At 42.3% G+C, this 18867-nt stretch overlaps 3 protein-coding genes across 3 annotated transcripts; 1 reads left to right on the top strand and 2 right to left on the bottom strand.

Moving 5' to 3' along the window:
• Nucleotides 1–34: 34 nt before the first annotated feature.
• On the top strand, nucleotides 35–11551 carry Atk (artichoke). Its single transcript, XM_076792099.1, has 10 exons — nucleotides 35–283; nucleotides 2483–2692; nucleotides 2762–4639; nucleotides 6277–6601; nucleotides 7069–7335; nucleotides 7802–7955; nucleotides 8113–8325; nucleotides 8459–9164; nucleotides 9326–9636; nucleotides 9904–11551. The coding sequence occupies exons 2-10, from the start codon at nucleotides 2529–2531 to the stop codon at nucleotides 10386–10388; spliced, it is 4503 nt and encodes a 1500-aa protein (XP_076648214.1). The 5' UTR covers nucleotides 35–283; nucleotides 2483–2528; the 3' UTR covers nucleotides 10389–11551.
• Nucleotides 11494–13037, bottom strand: Rpn8 (regulatory particle non-ATPase 8). Its single transcript, XM_076792087.1, has 4 exons — nucleotides 12793–13037; nucleotides 12539–12631; nucleotides 12287–12465; nucleotides 11494–12106 (listed from the first exon to the last, which is right to left on the bottom strand). Exons 1-4 carry the CDS (start codon nucleotides 12965–12967, stop codon nucleotides 11591–11593), a joined length of 963 nt encoding a protein of 320 aa, XP_076648202.1. The 5' UTR covers nucleotides 12968–13037; the 3' UTR covers nucleotides 11494–11590.
• Nucleotides 13038–13637: 600 nt separating this feature from the next.
• Nucleotides 13638–17808, bottom strand: LOC143356407 (uncharacterized). The gene has a single exon (XM_076792073.1). It carries the CDS (start codon nucleotides 17806–17808, stop codon nucleotides 13747–13749), a length of 4062 nt encoding a protein of 1353 aa, XP_076648188.1. The 3' UTR covers nucleotides 13638–13746.
• Between the last annotated feature and the right edge of the window lie 1059 nt (nucleotides 17809–18867).

Raw genomic sequence — 18867 nt, 5'->3', positions numbered from 1 at the left:
CGCTCGCCATCGCCCACGCCACAGTCATCTTCTCCCCTCGACTTTGTGCATCGGCACGCTTTGCACAAAAGTTCTTCGTGTAGTTAGTCAGTGCCTGTCCGTAACGAGAGCGCCGAGAGGCTCTCGCTCTGTCGCGTCGCGTTGCTTCTGCGTTTGTGAACAAACTGTGCTGCATTACTTTCCTCGAGGAATATCGGATCTTCGGCAATCGTCGTTGCTGCTAGAGACACTTCTGAACGTTCAAGGATAACCGCAAGGTTCAACAAGTAACGCGAGGTCGAAGGTAGGGGGTGGATTCAGGCACTTAGGGGATGCGCCGTTGTGAGTCCGAAAAATTAGAATGTTTACCACCGATTAGTCAGATTAGGATTTTTTAGCACATAAAATTTGGACCCCTTGTATATGAACATATTTGTAAAATATTATGTTTAGACTGCACATGAAATTCGAACCCCTTGTTCACGAAAACATTTGTAAAGCATTGGGATTAGACTGGACCTTCGTTTGTGAACGAGTGGAGCAGTATTTTTCTGGAGGGATGCCTGATCTTCAGCAATCATTGTAACTTCGTGTGACGATTTTAAATACCGAAGATATTCAAAACTGCTGTTTCAAATACTGATAGTTAAATAATCAGTATCGCGTTATAATATCGATGCAGTTCCTTTGAAAGGCATCCGACTTCGCTTCCAAGTTGCGTAATTGCCGGCAGGGTTCGGAACGATAGCCACGCAGGAAAATCAAGGAAGTACACGTCACTTTCACTGAAATCATACGCGATCGCCGGTTCGATCGCGGCAGCCCCCGACGACGGTGACAATGGAGATCGTTGGCTGCACCTGTGTCATTTGTTCACATTGTGACCAACGGGATTGACAGCGAACGATTGTTGCGTCGATGGATCGCAGAATCGGCTGGAATCACGCGATCGGAAGGTTGAACGTGATTGATCGCGATTGAATCGCGGATTCGGGTTAGTTTTGTATAGTCGATCGCATAACGAGGCACGATTTGGTAACAATCGGATTGGGTTAGCTCAAACGCAGTCACGTGAGTGAAGCGACCTGTTTTCCCATGTCTGATGCGCTCCCTTAACCCTTTCGGTGCTTGCGCTCAGTATACTAATCGTTAGATTGCATATCTTTATGCAAAATAAAAATTGCGTCAATTGCAACAAACTGAAGGAAAATAAAAATTTACTTCTCTCTTAAAAATAATGCAAGAACAGTTCTGAATTCTTCTAATGCTCATACTGTTTTTTCCTATCAATCTTTATCATAAACGCTTATAATCCGCAGTTTACTAAACATTAACAGATGGAAAATAGTTCGATGACGAAGCTGTTTCGAGAATCGAGAAATAACGATATGAAAAATGATAATCAAATTTTTAATTTCTAATCTTTCTGTAATATTGTCTAATATGTGAAAATACGCTAGTGCACTGAATGCTGTTTATATTTGTGGCATAATTTAGGATCAGTTCAGGTTTAATCAAAGACGATATCTTCTACTAAATCCTTAATGAGGATTTCATGTCTGCATGACTCCAGGTGCTTATTATAGCAAATTTGTAAGACTATGCCACGATAAAGACAGATTCATCGCTATCAGCTGTAGTTGATACTCCCCCTTATATATATATCTGGGCACATTTGTCATTTTATTTCTTTGTTTTTGCTTGCAATCCAAAAGAAACGTATAATGTTTCGGTAGCATAATCGAAGAAATTTTGTGGTTGCTTGATCTAAATTGCCAGGAATCTTTCCCTGTGTCTCAGAAGGATCGTTCCAATGCAAAGGGTCAATTTAACATCTTCTTTTCATTGATGGTCACTTGGTATCGGCATTCTTCATGTTCGGCTGGGTTTCCAGGCCGGCCAATTGTTCGTACTTACGGAAGACGCGTTATGAAACACACACGTGGTCACCCGTGACAGCAGCCGCGAAGAATACCTTTGTTCTCGTTCGATCAGATACGGACGAAGGGATTTTTCTCTTCCGCGTCGATCCCTTCGAGCCCCCAGTCGGTTTCGAATTTTCGAACAGGTTCGATTCGAAGCGTAGCGTTTCAAAATCCCCGTGGCTAGTTTCGTCAGCCCGATCCGTATCGCGCGGCAGGTTCCAGACGACAGCGGTCGTTACGGGGAAGGATTGTCCTAGCGGTGTTTAGCTTTGCTTACGGTACGAAGCATTAATTTTGTCGTCTAGAACCGTGACGTGTAAGCAACTAGTCTACACACGTGCGTTCCCCGATTTACGCACGGAAACCACCGTGACATCCAGGGGCACTTTAACGCCTGATGCCTGGAGAGCGCCTACTTTCCTGGACCTCGGGATACTTTTCCTTTTTCAATCGGTTTCGGGATAAGAGGGGAAGCAGGATCACCGTTGTTATCCATCGAATAGTACAATTCTCAGCCCTACAATAATTTTTCCGTGTCCTCACTGCACCGTTCCACAGATCAGAATAATTTTTTGCAGAAAATGCGGGATCGGCATCGGTCGTAGACCAAGGTCCAAATGCGCGATGTTTAAACCACCGGAAGGTGGTGGCCTCTTTGCAGCCAGCTGGTTTCTGGCACTGTTTTGGGCCAGTGTCAGCGGCCAGTTGAGCGCCGAGTACGGCTGTCCTACTCAGGAGAGGATTCTACCTTGCAGATGCTCCACTCGCGACATGGAGATCCAGATCTGGCAAGTGCAACCTCCACAACAACTCTGCTTTTCACCTTAGTCCCTTGCTCACCCCTCTCCTACAAATAGGTGCAGTCACAGCGAGTTACCAAAGGTTCTCGAGGGTCTAAAAGCAGTGAGCCACTACCTAGACCGACCAGTGGACGAGCTGATCCTGGAGAACAACAATCTACCTAGTCTTCCTGGCAAAGTGTTCGCCACTTTGCGCGTCCTACGTTTGATGCTACGGAACAATCGACTCGAGAGAGTATCTTCCGGTTGGCTGGAGGGCTTACACGATTCATTGTTAGAGCTGTTCGTCGTGGAACCGGATTTGCGATCACTGCCGGTGGACAGTCTCGAGAATCTGCAAGGTCTAGAGGCTGTAACATTACAGAGCCGAGTGATGAAGAAGCTGCCGAAGTTCTCCGGGCTCCCTAAGCTCAGGTACCTCCAGATCAACTCTCCGGCTCTACTGGAGCTAGCACCGAGGAACTTCAGAGACCTCCCAAGCCTGGAACAGCTTCACGTCTTCGGCAGCTCGCGGTTGATACGCTTGGAAGCCGGTCTCTTTCGAGGCCTACCACGACTGGAGCTGGTGAACATCACAGATTGCGGCGTCCATTGGGTTCATCCTCGAACCATGATCGACCTGCCAGAGCTGAAGGAGCTCTCCCTAGTCGGGAACTCGATAGTGGACGCCGGGATGATCGGCCGCGCCAGCGTGGACCTGCCGTCGTTGTCGGTGATCCGTCTCGATCGGAATCGCATAAATCGGCTGGACGAGGGAGCCTTCACCGACCTGGCCGTCCTCTCCCGCCTCCACTTATCGAGGAATCATATCACCGAGGTGTTCGCCGGAGCGTTCCAAAGAATGCCGGCCTTGAAGACCGTGGATCTCAATCACAATCTAATACACCGTATACACCCGGAATTTTTCCCTCGGAGACCGGGCAACAGCTTAGAGGAGTTCTGGTTGATCGACAACGATCTCAGTCACGTTTCTGAGCTGAGGTCCATCATGGAGGCGCTGCCCAGGCTGAAGTTCCTCGACGTCAGCCACAACCAAATCGAGGAGATACCGTTTGGAGCGCTGAGAGGTCATCCGACGTTGGAGAGGCTTCACCTTGATCACAACAGAGTGGCCTTTTTGCAAAGGGAGACCTTCACCGCGATGCCCGCTCTCAGGGAACTCCGGTTGAAGAACAATTCCTTATCGAATCTACTCGAGACGCCATTCTGGAACCTGCCCGCGTTGAAGGGACTCGATCTCTCGGAGAACTACTTCCGACATATCGAACCCCGGTTGCTGGCCAACCTTCCGAGCTTGAGGAGATTGGACATGAGTGGAAACGCTATAGGATTGATAGAACCTGAGTCTTTCTTGAGCACGCCAGCCCTGGAACATGTTAATATCTCTGGCAATGCGCTCTCTGTTCTTCATCCCCTAACTTTTCACCAATTGAACAACCTCTACGAGCTAGACGTCGGCTGGAATAGAATGCTAGAGATCGTTCCAGGTCTGCCCAGGAACATAGAGCACCTGCACATGCCCATGAACCGCATCGTCGTACTGCCTGACGTGTCTTCGCAGGATCTAGCCCTTCCGGTGCTCAGGTCCCTCGATCTCAGCGCGAACGGGATCGAGAGGGTCTCGCCTGGTAGTTTGACCGATCTACCGAATCTGAGGAAGCTGAATTTAGGGTATAATTCATTGAGGATCATCGAGGATGGCACCTTCGACGGCCTGTCTAGACTGGAACAGTTGGATCTGAAGTATAACCGTTTGGTTACCCTGCATGGCAGAAGCTTCAAACCTCTCAGATCGTTGATGGATTTGAGCTTGAGGGGGAACAGGTTGGAGGTCCTCAGGCCGGACATCTTTCAAGAGAATGTTAGACTGCAGAGGCTCGATTTGAGCAGGAACAATCTTGCTCAGATCCCTCATGCTACCTTCTCCAACACCAGGTAAGAATATTTGTGATTCGTTCAGTATGCGAACACAGTCGACTCTCCTATGACGCGCGTAAGGACCAAGGGTAGTCACGTGACTTTTGCAGAGTCAGCAGGTCGGTAACTGCTGTACAATTACCGTTCACAGCCTTCAGACAGACTGACTTAAGATCCGGCTTGGTCTTGATCCGACGACTCTTAAGTCTGTGACTAAACTTGTCACATTTTTTGCTTTGTATTACCGATATCATGAATTTTTCTGACGCCAGAAACGTGCTTCAAGTTTTTGGCTTTATTTCGCAGAGAATCAAGACAAAATATAGCTCAATTTGTAGCTGGAGATATTTTCTATCGCGCGCTACTCTCGACATCATCCAGAAAACTCATCCAATGACATAAAAATGCTTGGATTCCACGGCATGCACATCGTCAATTTTTGGCCTACTTCTAACCCTTATACTACCAAATATCTACATAATCTCGTTAGCTTTCCCCGCGAAAAATATTCTCATATAAGGACGAAAAGTTGAGGCACGTAAAATCATTTTTCTACCTTATCTCTACCTTACCTTATCTCGCTCTACCTTATTGTGAATTACGGAGTCTTGGCTCTTAATTCGTATAAATTTAGAATTAGGGTACAAATCTGTTCAAATTCAATTCGAGATACAAATAGCAATTGGAATTGTGACGCGTTCTTGGAGGATTTACCGTACAAACTGCTTACTTTGTTCAGTACGTGGACGTGAACTTAGAGGTAACAGTTCTCTTCAGGATTCATGCGAACGCCATGTTTTACGAAACGGCTGACACAAAGTAGCGTTTGTCCGCGCGTTAACGCGCTCATAGAAAAGCGGTTTCACTCGTGGTCATTTGGTTGCGTCACCGGTAAATTGGCACCTAGAAAGTTTTTGCCCGTGTTTAAGTGTCCCCTTTCAGCTCGGGAGTGTCATCATCCTGGCGTGTCGTCCATTTTCTCGAGCTTCGTATCGCCTCGATACGCGAAATACTTTTATCGTGCCCTTTGCAATAGAAACATCTGTAAAATCGTTTACACAAACTGGGGATCTCTAACTTTGACTACTCGCTAGGCACTGGAGCGTGTACGTTTAGAAAGTACATACCATTAGATCCAAAAGAACGAGGTCTGAAACTTTGCTCCAAATTAATGTAGACGGTAATCTTCGAACAGTCCGGTTTCTGCTCATTCTATTTTCAATCTCTTAGAAATTTTGAGTTTTCCAAGAGGGATTGCTGAACAAAAAGAATGCTACCAAGGGAGCAACGAACTAGAAAAAATAAAGAAACTATGATAGATGTTACCAAGGGGACAATGATCTAGCAGAAATAGAGAAACTATGATAGATGTTACCAAGGGGGTAATGACCTAGACGAGATAGAGAAACTATGATAGACATTGTAACTTCAAGTATTTAGTAGCATCGTTGAATATCTGATCAGAGTTAGCCTAGCAAAATGGTCCGAAGTAGGTTTCCCCGGCGCTCCAGGGTCTCCCAAATTTTGCTCTGGCAAACATTGCCATAAGGTTGCTCCTGTTAGAAAGGTGTCCCCGGTTTGATCGGTCTGCGGCGGAAGCAGCCGTTTCTATTAATGATCAAGACGTCAAAGGGAGGAAACGGCGTTAATTGCAGAGACCTTCGTGAACTGTACGCGTCGCACAACACTTTGACCGAGTTACCCGGATCGTTGCACGGGCTAACAGCGCTTCAGGTTCTCGACTTGAGCTTCAACAAGCTGAACATCCTGTCGCCGGAAACACTGAGCAGCCTGTCGGCCTTGCTCGAACTGAAACTTGTCCGGAATAGGATCCGCGAGCTTCGCGAGGGAGCTTTCGACGGATTGCCACGCTTGTCCCTGATCGATCTGGAGAACAACGATCTGAGGATCATCGAGAGGAACGCTATCAAAGCTTTGCCGGAGCTGCAGGCCATTAGACTTGGGAAGAATCGGTTGCAGGTGATCATTGTTTCATTGCACTGGGTCATTCCTCGAGTCGTGTTGCCTTGTTCAGGAGAACTTGAAGTGTGAAAGCTTACGATGCTTACATTTAGTTTCGATCGTAGATTGAGGATCATTACGCGCAAGATTAAAAATTGTCCGAGTCGACTGTGAGAAACAGCTGTTACATGAAAATGTATTTCCTCTTTTAACCAATTGAACGCCATGGCGGTCACCAGAGAATGATTAAATTAAAAACGGAATTTCATCAGCACTCATGCTTTGCCTTTAGACAATAGAATTGTGTAGAATAACTCATTGTAGACTAACGAGAGGGTGCTTCTCGAAGAGCGCAGGAAGTTTTTCTGAAGATGTAGGCTGAATAAAATACGGATGTTTGTGTAAAACGAAGTGCAAGCGACACGACTTGTAGGATGAACGGATAGGGGTGAGGCGGTAGCTTTATCAGTGGAATCGTCCACCAGATAATCCCGAGCGGAGCTTTCACCGAGCTGCCTCTGCTGCAAAGCGCGGAACTGCAGGAGAATCGAATCCAGGAAATCGCGAGCAACGCGTTCATTAACGTGCCCCACCTTCTCTTCCTCAATCTGAGCTACAATCACTTGCCGGCGTTGGATTACGTCGGCCTGGAGAGTCTCCGTTCGTTGGAAGTCCTCGATTTGAGCAACAATCGATTGTCCAGGGTGTCCAGCAGCAGTCTATCGTCGATGGAGTGGCTGGTCGAGTTGAAAGTGACTATTTTACATTATTTCATACAAATAACGAGAACGTATCTGTCCAAATTTTTAGCCATTCGTTCAATAATATACAGTCGGGGGACAAAATCAAGTGGACATCCTCCAAAAAACGAATAACTTTTTGAAAATTGGACTGGAGATATTTGTTGAATAAAATATTAGTATTGGCAATCCTTTGGAAAACTCGTTCCCGGTGAACGATGATTGCGGGTTTTTTCGTAACGATCGCGTTTACCGGTCTATAGCCGAAGAACGAAAGAAAAATGGTGGTGGGGGTCGTCTTTAGTAATAACGGGCAGAGAATACTTTCTCGTCGAGAGTGAAACTTCTCCACGAACCGTGGTGCGCGGGGCCACACGTTCGTTATGCTAGCGGAGCAATTATTCGTACGGGCTGAATCGTTAATTAGGGAGATAGCGGATCGTTTTACATACACGTACGTTCTTCGCTTTGCCCGCAGATGGATAACAATCGGATTTGCGCCATCCAGGGCTCCCCCTTCGACGAAATGCCGAGGCTTCGGGTTCTCAGCCTGAGGAGCAACCGGATGGCTTCCGTTTCCGAGGCGGCGTTCAAACGACTAAGATCGAACATCGCTGTTCTCGATATCGACGGTAATTAGCCCGTTTGCCGGATAGTTAACGACTGACTTTCACTGACTCAGACATTTCCATACAAATGAAGCTAGTTAGCTTCTACGATCGTTGGATTAGATGAAAGAAAAACAGCGGTTAAACGACCAATGCCTAGTTCATTGATGTTTCTGATCAGGCAATCCGCTTTCCTGCTCCTGCGGAATGCTGTGGCTACGAGGATGGCTGCAACAAGCTTCTTCGGAAGGTCCTAGGTGCGCCGATGGGTCATTGTTCAAGGAAATTAGGCTGTCTCGTCAGGATTGTCAGAGGGAGAGGCAGATTGATCCTATTCATCCGGGCTGCGAATCTGAAATGATCGATTTGGCACCGTATCCTGTGTCTTCGTCGCGTGAGTCTAGTCAATAGACGTTCGTCATTAGGATTTTTATGCAAAATAAGAATTGTCTGCATCAATACATAATAACAGTGCGAGTTTTAATAGTTTCTCGTCGATAAAATCCATAACCACTTTCTGTTAACAGTTTATGGGGCAACGGAGGTGGTACCACTGCGGATGAACATAAAAGAATCCTCAACTCGTCCGCCCTCGCAGGACTCTGACTACCTTTACGAATACTCCGACTACCAAGAGCCCAGGAACGATACTAGCAACGCGACAAATCAATCTCTACCCACAGCTCAAACAGACGCAACAAAAGTTCAATCATCCGAGAAGATTCAAGTGCAGTCGAACAACACCATACCAATTAAAAAGAACACTTTGATGCCACCTTCTCCCAGCAGTTCGGGTTTCACTTTCTTCGGAGTTCCCCTGCCTAGTCTCAACTTTAATCTTTGGGGAAACTCCGGGAGGAAATCGGAACGGAAAAATTCGTCTGGAAGGCCTGGACGGGGTCGCTATAGGACTTTTCCTCCGACAGAACCGGAGATCCATAGGGGAGGCTTTGTGCCTTTACCCCGAGGTCAGGGAGGGTTCGTGCCTATCGTGGACCCTAGGTTAACTTACCAGAAACAGGTGAAAAATGAGACCTCAGGGCAACAGAACTCTAGTGTCACACAGGAGGAAAAGAGAAGGTGGAAAAGCGGAAATGGGACTGTGGTGAAGATTGATAGGACCCAGCTGAGGGCGAATAGGCCTAAGTTAGGGTTCAGGGAGAGGGAGGAACTGTCCACTGTGGCGACCAACGAGGTTGATTATAAGAAACAGCAGCCTGGACTGAGGAACAGGTAAACGATCTAGGAAATGATAGTTGAACTGATGAAAATTCGTTTTCACTTCGATGACTGTGTTACATATAGAAGAAGCTTGATCATTTTCTCTCAAGCAGCAATCCCGAAAGATATTGCTTCCTTATTTAATTGACGAAGAACAATTGCAATTATTTCAGTTCCAGTCACACAAACTCGTCGGATTCGAGTACAGCAGCGGACGAGTCGCCCCAAGAAGCAAACGAAACCTCCGTGGCCGCTGAAATTCAAGATGGCGATGGCCCGGAAGTGAAACAGAAGCCCAACAGATACGACGAGAAACCTGAAACTGAGCTAGCAAGTAGGATCGTCTGGACAACACCAAAAACAGCGGTAGAAGCGACGAAAGAAGTGAACGGAACGCCGACGGAAATGTCGAAACAGGAGAAGGTCTTCTGGGAACCGGAAGTTGAGTTACAAGTGACCTCTACTTCGACGGCGACTGAAACGAGCGGTAAAGACACATGTTACAATTATTTCATGCACAAATATTTAAGTAATTGTTCGTTCTTTCCTTTGCTCAACAAAATTAAGGCAATATACAGCGAGAACAATAATTGGGCGATATTCTAGAAACTTGGAATACTATTTAAGATTTTTTTGGAACGTTTTGTAACCCAAAAAACCGAAAAAATTGTTGGGCTCAATATGCAGACGATATTAATAAAAATAAGGGTAGAGATAAATGATTAAGCAAATGTTCAAAAATTCTCATTAGTTTCAGATGTTTCGAGTGTCATCACAATGGGTCCAGTCTCAGCATCGGAGAACCGGAAGAACTCTTCCTTCGCGTCCCAGTTTTCCCGGGAAACGGAAGCTTCGGCTCTTTCAGCTTTCCTGATTCCAGGTGGTCAGGTGTCAACTTCTTCATCCCCGAGTTTGCGTCCACTAGGTCGACCAACCATAACCAAAGTCCCATCGCCACGATTAGGGCTCTCATCCGAGCCGGAGAAGCAAAAATCGGTGGCCGAGGCTGTCCAAAGGAACGTGGGAACGGCTGAAGAGCAGATCTTCGACAAGGACGAAGCCTCGAACGAAAATGCTGAAGTGATTGAAGACAGTTCGTTCAACTGGTACTTCCAGCATTATAACGATACTAATCTGGAACCCTACGTGGGCATCGCGTACAGTGGGAGTGGGAAAACGTGTCGATGGACTTTGTTGAGTCAGATATGCCTGGTTCTGTACACTTTGGTGTATTAGGTCGTACCATAAGCAATCTCGTCTGTTTTTCAGTGAAAAAGATAATGCACTTAAGATTATTCTTAATCATCAGTATTAGTTGGCCATCGTTATCTAGGACCTCTCAATTTTTTTCGAATTAAAAAATTCATTCAGAACTGGATTTAGTAAATATAAACCATATATACCAATATATACTATTTATTGTATATGAGATAAAATACGATATTATGGGACGACCTAATAGAAACGCGAGTAGCGGAACGTCTTGAGTTTCTTTCAGCGTGGAGAGTGTGGCGCGTTCTCCTTTCTTTCACAGAGTATGATTGTTCAAAGGATAAAGTAAGGAGAGAAGTCGGGATCAAGAAAAGTCGGAGGGTTCCGTGGATGTGCTCAGGTGCTGATCAGCTACGAATCTAACTAAAATCCTACAAGTCTATTAATGAAAAACAGCGTGTATCTCAAATTATGTATCGTACAGGTACAAGCATGACGAAAATGCTGTTTTACGGTACACAGTTTCGATCCTCCCCCGCGCGTACGTTTATCGTGTAGCGTTGAGTCATCGAGCATGTTGATATCGAGCTTCTCGCTGATCAAAAAAGCTCGAGTGGCCCGCAATAAGCTCTCGGCCCAATGCTACTTATGTGGGGGGCTTCGTTCGATACAAATGCGAGCCGTTCACCGTGTAGCCACCGCAGAGTATCGACGAAGAATAAATAAAGTCGTATGTGTGTTCGAATGATCGGTATTCTCCATTTTGTTTCCGTTTTTCTACCCATTTTCTTTTTATTAACAAACGCAGCGTGTCACGAGTTACTTATGAAAGCTCAAGTTCTTTAGAAAAAACATGTTTGCAGTGTTTTGGATACTGTCTAATGCTGTGGGAGCGTACATTACGTAAAAGTCACGGGTAACAGTCGGTCGTTCCTAATTGCCAGGGAACAAGGAACTATACGTAATCGATAAATCTTTATCTAATGCAAAGTACCCGGCCGAGTTAGTTAGTTCTTTACTATTTTCTGTAACACGTCTCCCGGAGAAAAGATTCTTCGTGTCTGTTTTCTTTGTTCTTTTTTTTTTTGGTGTTAGCTCGAAATGTCGACCGTCTCGAAACACGGAAATACATTTTGTACATGTATGGACAAACTTCGCGAGTTTGGTGAACTTTCGTTAGATCAACAGTCTGAGAACCGCACGTTTTAGTCTCGGTATCGCTCGGCTCATTGGCTCTTTGCTTTCGCCTTCTCTTTCTCTTCCTTCTTCTCCTCGTCCTTCTTTTCCTCCTTCTTAGACTCCTTCTTATCAGCCTCCTTTTTCTCGGCGTCGCGGTTGGTCAGCTTGTTGTTTATTAAATTGTGAAGGGCTACTATGGATCGGACCAACGCGGCCAGATACACGACCAGCATCTGGTCGTTCGTTTTCACATACAACGAGTCGACGAACTTGCTTTGAGTCATGTCAGGCAGTAGATTGAAAATGTCCTGGAGCTGGTAGACGATCTGATGGTTTATCGGTAGCTTTCCACTGCCAATCTGCAGCAGGTAGTTTCTGATCTCCCTGATCTGCTCGTGCAGGCCCTTCAAACCCAACAGCTGGTTCGTGATTCTCTGGCTGAGGGTACCCACGGTCGTGTCCTTGATATCTCTCAGCAGGTGCTCCACACCCACTTCTTCTGCCTCCTCTGCCCCAATCTCGCTGGGGATGTGCTCAAAGGTTTTCGATGTTGGTGAACCATCCTATAAAGAAACAAGCATTATAGTACTGATAATCAAAGGTGTGCGAGAACCCGAGAATGTAGAGAATGCAATGATTTCCTAAAATATTTAAGAATCCCGATATATTCGAGAACCGTAATATGCTCGAGAATCCCGAAATTTTCGAGAACATGTCCCAACTGATAATAGAGGAGTATTTACATCGTGAACTTCTTCAACAGCTTGGTAAGCCTCTGTTGGTAGACCTAGATCCTTGGGTTTAGCGTCAATGATGACCAACACAGAGTTAGGGCAGTATCTCCTAATTAATTCATTGATGGCTACATCGTTCTGGTGCAACTTAGGCCCAGTGTGATACCATCCTACTACCTTTTCACGAGCTGAAATAGTAAAAGTAGAATTTTTAAACATTCTTTACTTTAAACATTCTTCAAAATTGTTGTTCATGCTTACCATTGACTTTTTTGAACATCCCATACATGTTTTCCAGATAGTCATGATCGAGGAACCATACACTTTTGTCTTTGTCATCCTCGTCGAAAGGTACTGTAAGAAAAACAACGATGATCGAGTTTTCTTAAATGAAACCTTCCACTTTTATGCATTCTTGGTTGAAACCGAGGAGTGTGAGATAAGATGGGAAGAGTGAAGTGTAAAAATAAGGGAAGATTGCGAAAGTAAATGAGAAATGTTGGAGTCATCCTAACCTGCAAAGCTGTTTGACACGTCTAGAACACCTTTAGGCCTCCAACATCCAAGAAGCACACCGACAACTCTTTTCTGATTGCCGATTTTGCCCATCCGATTGTAATGATCCACCACGCTGAGTAGTACCAACGGATGTACTACTACTTTTGTTGTCATTACCTCTTGACTCGGCATTTTTGAGCTGCTGCCACAGATTTCTGTGCTGCTGCTTTGCTTTCGGAGTGAACAAATTTCTCGGCACGATTGCAAATTGTTACTACAACGAAGTCCCTAGTCATTCAGGGGAAAACTATCTGGCGAATCGAACACGCCGCCATTAAGCAGCTATGTGCGATAGATGGTCTACCCTAGTCTACTCCTATACCTCGTCTGTGCCTCTATAAAACATAAATGGAAATGTTTGTAGGAGGATTACTAAACAATCTCCTAAAAAATAAAACATTTTTCGTTATAACTTAGTTACGTTTTTTATTTTGTATGGGTATCACACCGATCGCCACTATTCATCTGCCGCTAATAAAATCAAAACTACATATGTATTGATTAATAATTGTTATTACAAAATAGTGATATCTAGTCTTTATTATAGTCTTCCTCAACAACAGAGAGGAAGCGAGAGTGCTCTTGTGTTCTTGAGAATACAAACTTAACTTACTTATTTTATAAATTACAGTTTTATAAATGTATTTCTTTATCATATAAACTACAGTTTTACGAATGTACTTTTTATGTCATGCAAACTACGTTTAGTTATCATATTCGATACAGTTGGTCCACAGAGTCCGACGCCGGATAAACGGAAAATTCAGTGTCGGTCCTCAGGAACTAACACCGTCGCGAACGTGTCAAAGTGTTGACTTCAAACGAATCAATCATTCAACGAGTCGTTGTGATCAGTTGTGATCGACATCAAGTTCGCCAGTATACCTCAGTATCGTCGCAAGCTACAAGAACTATTTAAAGGCTTGCGAGCACCTATTAATTAGAAGTCTTAAATCTTTATCGCTTAGATAACTAAATATTTTTTCAGTACAGTGAGATGGTAATATAGGTAGGCTCTCAAAGAGAGAATGGAAAAACTTATTGCCTTGTTCCAATAACTCTTTTTTTTCTACTCCCCTTCTAAATTGATTATGTATCATACTAGCATATTTTGGAAATTTTGTCCTATAATTATTTGATTTCAAGACACGTACTATATTTTGATTTCTTGCATATGTAGCTAATTGAATTGTGTTTTTTATCAAGATATCGTAAAAAGAAGCACAGCTATTACCAAGCTTTTCACTCTTCATGATTTCTATTTCTGCTTCGCATTCTTTCCAAAAATTAGTATGTTCATATTCAACTCTAATCATGTTAAAATTTCTTTCACTTACATATAAACCTGCAGCTTTTACCTTAACTATGTGCTGTTTAAGTAGCCTATTAATCATTGCACAACATCCCGAGATATCATCATCATAATCAGAATCAACATCAAAATCGTCATCATAATCAAGAGCATCAATATAGTCATAGTCCTGATAGTAGTGAACAAGAAGCTTAGCACACTCAAGTGGTGTACGATTGTTTTTATTTATAATGTTGAAATCAGAACCATATTTTAGAAGAGTTTTAACAACTTCTACGTGTCTTTGTCTACAAGCAATATGAAGCGCTGTTCTACCATCTCCATTTCTAAAGTCAAGTTCAGCACCAAATTTGGAGAGAATCTTAACAATGTCCGCAAAACCTCTTTCAGCAGCAGTATAGAGAGGTGTTACATCTCCTTTAGCTTTAGAATCATATTCTGCACCATATTTTAACAAAATTTTCACAACTTCTATGTGTCCTTCGCTAGAAGCAATATGAAGCGCTGTTCTATCATCTCCATCTCTAGAGTCAACTTCAGCACCAAATTTGATGAGAATCTCAACAATTTCCGAATAACCTTTCTCAGCAGCAGTATAGAGAGGTGTTACATCTCCTTTATCTCTAGAATCATATTTTGCACCATATTTTAACAAGATTTTCACAACTTTTATGTGTCCTTTGCTAGAAGCAATATGAAGCACTGTTCTACCATTTCCATCTCTAGAGTCAACATTAGCACCAAATTTTAAGAGAATCTCAACAATTTTCGAATAACCTTTTTGAGCAGCAGTATAGAGAGGTGTTACATCTTCTTCAGCTATAGAATCATATTCTGCACCATAGTTTAACAAGAGTTTTACAAGTTTTTCATGACCTTTTAGAACGGCAATATAAAGTGCAGTTGTTCGACCATTTTTTTGCCTAGCATTCACATCGGCTCCTTTCATTAGAAGCATTTTGCTAATTAGCACATTCCCCTTCTGAGCAGAGAGATGAAGAGGTGTTATATCTGTCTTTACCACAGAGTTGACATCTGCATTATATTGCAAAAGAGCTTCAACAATTTTTTCATATTCTTTCTGAATTGCAAAGTGAAGTGTTGTTTCGCCAGTTTTAGTTTTAGCGTTAACATTAGCCCCCTTACTTAGGAGCAGTTTAGCAATTTCTACCTTCTCATGCATATTAGACTTTTTGCAAGAAGACAAACAACTTTCATTTTCGCTTAAAACAGTAAAATGCAATGCTGTTCTTCCATACTTATCACTATAGTTAATATCAGGATCATGTTGTAAAAGAATTTCAACAATTTCTTTGCAATCGATTTTAACAAGAGTACTTAGTAACTCAGGCCTATCCTTTATAGAAGCTCCATTAGTTAAAAGCAGTTTGGTGGCTTTTGCATCCATATTTGCAATAGCATAAAATATTGGAGTTTTTTTGCTTTCATCCTTAGCATTAACAATAGCTCCATAGTTTATCAATACTTTGGCCACTTCCTTGTGTTTTCCTTTGACTGCACTATGTAGAAGCGTACAGCTTTTTCCGAACATTAAATCTTGTAACATATTAACATTAGCACCATATTTCAATAGGTGTTCAACAATTTTTAAATATCCTTTCCTAACAGCATGTACCAGAAGAGTCTCAATAATCTTTTTATATCTTTCTCCTATGCCATGTACTGTGGCTTTAAGAGAACTCCCGTTGCTTTGATTATTAATACCAGGAAAATACTTTAAAACATCCTGAACAATCATTGAATATCCTTTTTCTACAGCGATATGTAGTACGGTTTTTCCATTCTTATCCTGGGCATCAACCTTAGCTCCAAGTTCCAGGAGCAGTTTTACAATTGACTCATGTCCTGCTTTAGTAGCGATATAAAGTGGCGTTAAATTATCCTTTGTTTTAGTGTTGACATCGACACCTCTACTCAAAAACAGTCTCACAGCTTCTTCGCTACCTTGCTCACAGGAAAAATGTAGTGGCGTATATCCCATCTTTGATATCAAATTACATACAGAATGACTATCAGCTCCATGATTTAGAAGATCTTTAACAATCCGTACATATCCTCTCTCAGCAGCAATATGTAGTGGGGTTATTCTGTGCGTTGTTTCGGAATTAACATAGGCATTATACTGGAGTAGTAACTTAACGTTTTGTTCACAACACCTTTCAACGGCACAATGAAGTGGTGTATAACCCTGACCAAAGTTCATGCTGGCTGCGTCAGCTTTCCAATCAACAAAAGCTCCATAGATTAAGAGTTTCTCAACAATCTTTGAGCATTGTATCATACAAGCAATATGAAGTGGAGTTCTGCATGTATCATCTGCAACATTAACACTAGCTCCCCGAAGCAAAAGCAATTCCATAATTTCCATGTTTCCTTTTTCAATCGCATCATACAGCACAGTGATACCATCTTGATTTTTAGCATTGATATCAGCACCTCTATCAAGGAGCATTTCAACCATTTCTAAGTCATTATTCATAACAGCCAACTGAAGTGCAGTCTTACGGCTTCTACTTTCGATGTTAACGCTGGAACCCTTATTTAAAAGTAGTTTAGCAATCTCTGTATGTCTATTTTCAATAGCTATACACAGTAAGAAGTATCCGTTTGACCATTGTTGTCTATGAGATAGATCAAATGGACGGGCTAATAATATGTATTCAACAATTTGCAAATATCCTTTCTCGACAGCAGTATACAGTAACTGAGGACTATGTACATCGTCAGAGTCAACAGTAAAACCATATTGCAAAAGAGTTTCAGTGATCTTTTTATAACTTTCTCCTTTGGCATGTACTGCAGCTTTAAGAGAGATCCTGTTGCTTAGATTATTAATATCAGGACAATACTTTAAAACATCTTGAACAATCATTGAATATCCTTTTTCTACAGCGATATGTAGTACGGTTTTTCCATTCTTATCCTGGGCATCAACCTTAGCTCCAAGTTCCAGGAGCAGTTTTACAATTGACTCATGTCCTGCTTTAGTAGCGATATAAAGTGGCGTTAAATTATCCTTTGTTTTAGTGTTGACATCGACACCTCTACTCAAAAACAGTCTCACAGCTTCTTCGCTACCTTGCTCACAGGAAAAATGTAGTGGCGTATATCCCATCTTTGATATCAAATTACATACAGAATGACTATCAGCTCCATGATTTAGAAGATCTTTAACAATCCGTACATATCCTTTCTCAGCAGCAATATGTAGAGGTGTTCTACACATACCGTCCATAACATTAACATTAGCTCCCCAAATCAAAAGCAATTTAGTAATTTCCACTCTTCCTTTTTCAGTCGCAACATGCAGCACAGTGGAATTGTATTGATTTATAGCATTGATATCAGCACCTCTATGATGGAGCATTTTAACAATTTCTATGTCATTATTCATAACGGCCAAATGAAGTGCAGTATTATGGCTTTTACTTTTATTGTTAACGCTGGAACCCTTATTTAAAAGTAGTTTAGCAGTCTCTGTATGTCCACTTGCAATAGCTAGACACAGTAAGTGGTATCCGTCTAGCCATTGAGATGAATAAGAGAGACCAAACTTACAGACTAACTTATGTACTGTTCCTAAGATCCCATAACGAACTGCAGAAATTAATCTGGCGTTTATATCTCTTTTACCTGACATAACTTTATCTATTGTAGTTGTTATACTTTTATGTGCAGCAAGATCTAAATGTGCTTTTCAACTGTTAGAAACAGGGTTTTTTATCACTGAAAAAATACTATTTTAGAGTACTGGATCTATCATTTACGGTCGATGTATATCCTTTCTACTGTTTTGTTTCCGCATTCAAATGTTCAAATGATGATTTATGGCGCCACGATGTTGGTAAAGCCGCATTTACATTATAGTCGTTCGACCAAAAGTTGCCTAATGTAAACGGGGTATAAATAGGTATAGTATGTGTAGGAAAGCCGAGAGTCCAGTAAAGAAAAGATAACAGAAACATGTACGTCACAAGATAATTCCTAAGATAATTTCAAAATGGCTGACACGGCAGACCGACGCTGATACTACACCGCTACGCCATTACACATTGTACATCATTTGATCATCGATCTTCAATTTTTTAAATTTTTCAACAATTTTGAATTTCATCTACTCAATTTTGCTATAAATGCATAAAAATGCGCAGCCAAATAATAATCACAAGCGAGGTAGACGTAAATTATGTAAAAACAGCAGTACCTTAAAATGTTGTAAATGAGATCGATTTATATGTAAAAAACATTCTATATCCTGTATAATATGCGAAAGTTGTTAATCTTCAGAATCAAATATCGATTCCTAAAATATAGTTAATACATAATACAATTATTACTTCATTCTTCATTGTAATAGCTTAATAAAACGTATAGAATAAACATTTGTATCTTAAATATACTTTATACATTGATTATTTCATGACAAATTGCAAAATTCTTTGAAATTATCCTGTCCCTTCTTTCCGTGTACGTGTCCTTATGGTCCGTGGGTAAAGGAGCATAGCTTATACATTTTTCGAAGCTGACGTCACAAATTCAGTTATCTTTTTTTGAAAAACAATTATCTGTGCCATGTCTATAGGCTTAAATGGTCTAAGGGTCTAAGGGTTGATGAGCATAGTTTATATATCTTTGGAACCAGTGACGTCATGTGTTCCTTTACCTTTTCTTAAAAGAAAATTATCTGTGCCGAGTATAT

The sequence above is a fragment of the Halictus rubicundus genome, chromosome 1 (assembly GCF_050948215.1).
Source record: "Halictus rubicundus isolate RS-2024b chromosome 1, iyHalRubi1_principal, whole genome shotgun sequence".
NCBI lineage: Eukaryota > Metazoa > Arthropoda > Insecta > Hymenoptera > Halictidae > Halictus > Halictus rubicundus.
This window is presented reverse-complemented; position numbering and strand designations above follow the sequence as displayed.

Bases quoted from the DNA above. Each gene is read 5' to 3' on its own strand.
- Atk (XM_076792099.1), top strand. From the start codon at position 2,529: ATGTTTAAACCACCGGAAGGTGGTGGCCTCTTTGCAGCCAGCTGGTTT. The intron at 2,693-2,761 runs GCAAGTGCAACC...TCCTACAAATAG, and splicing joins GACATGGAGATCCAGATCTG to GTGCAGTCACAGCGAGTTAC. The intron at 4,640-6,276 runs GTAAGAATATTT...CGTTAATTGCAG, and splicing joins GCTACCTTCTCCAACACCAG to AGACCTTCGTGAACTGTACG.
- Rpn8 (XM_076792087.1), bottom strand. From the start codon at position 12,967: ATGCCGAGTCAAGAGGTAATGACAACAAAAGTAGTAGTACATCCGTTG. The intron at 12,632-12,792 runs GTTAGGATGACT...TTTTTCTTACAG, and splicing joins CGTGTCAAACAGCTTTGCAG to TACCTTTCGACGAGGATGAC. The intron at 12,107-12,286 runs GTAAATACTCCT...GTTTCTTTATAG, and splicing joins CTGTTGAAGAAGTTCACGAT to GATGGTTCACCAACATCGAA.
- LOC143356407 (XM_076792073.1), bottom strand. From the start codon at position 17,808: ATGTCAGGTAAAAGAGATATAAACGCCAGATTAATTTCTGCAGTTCGT.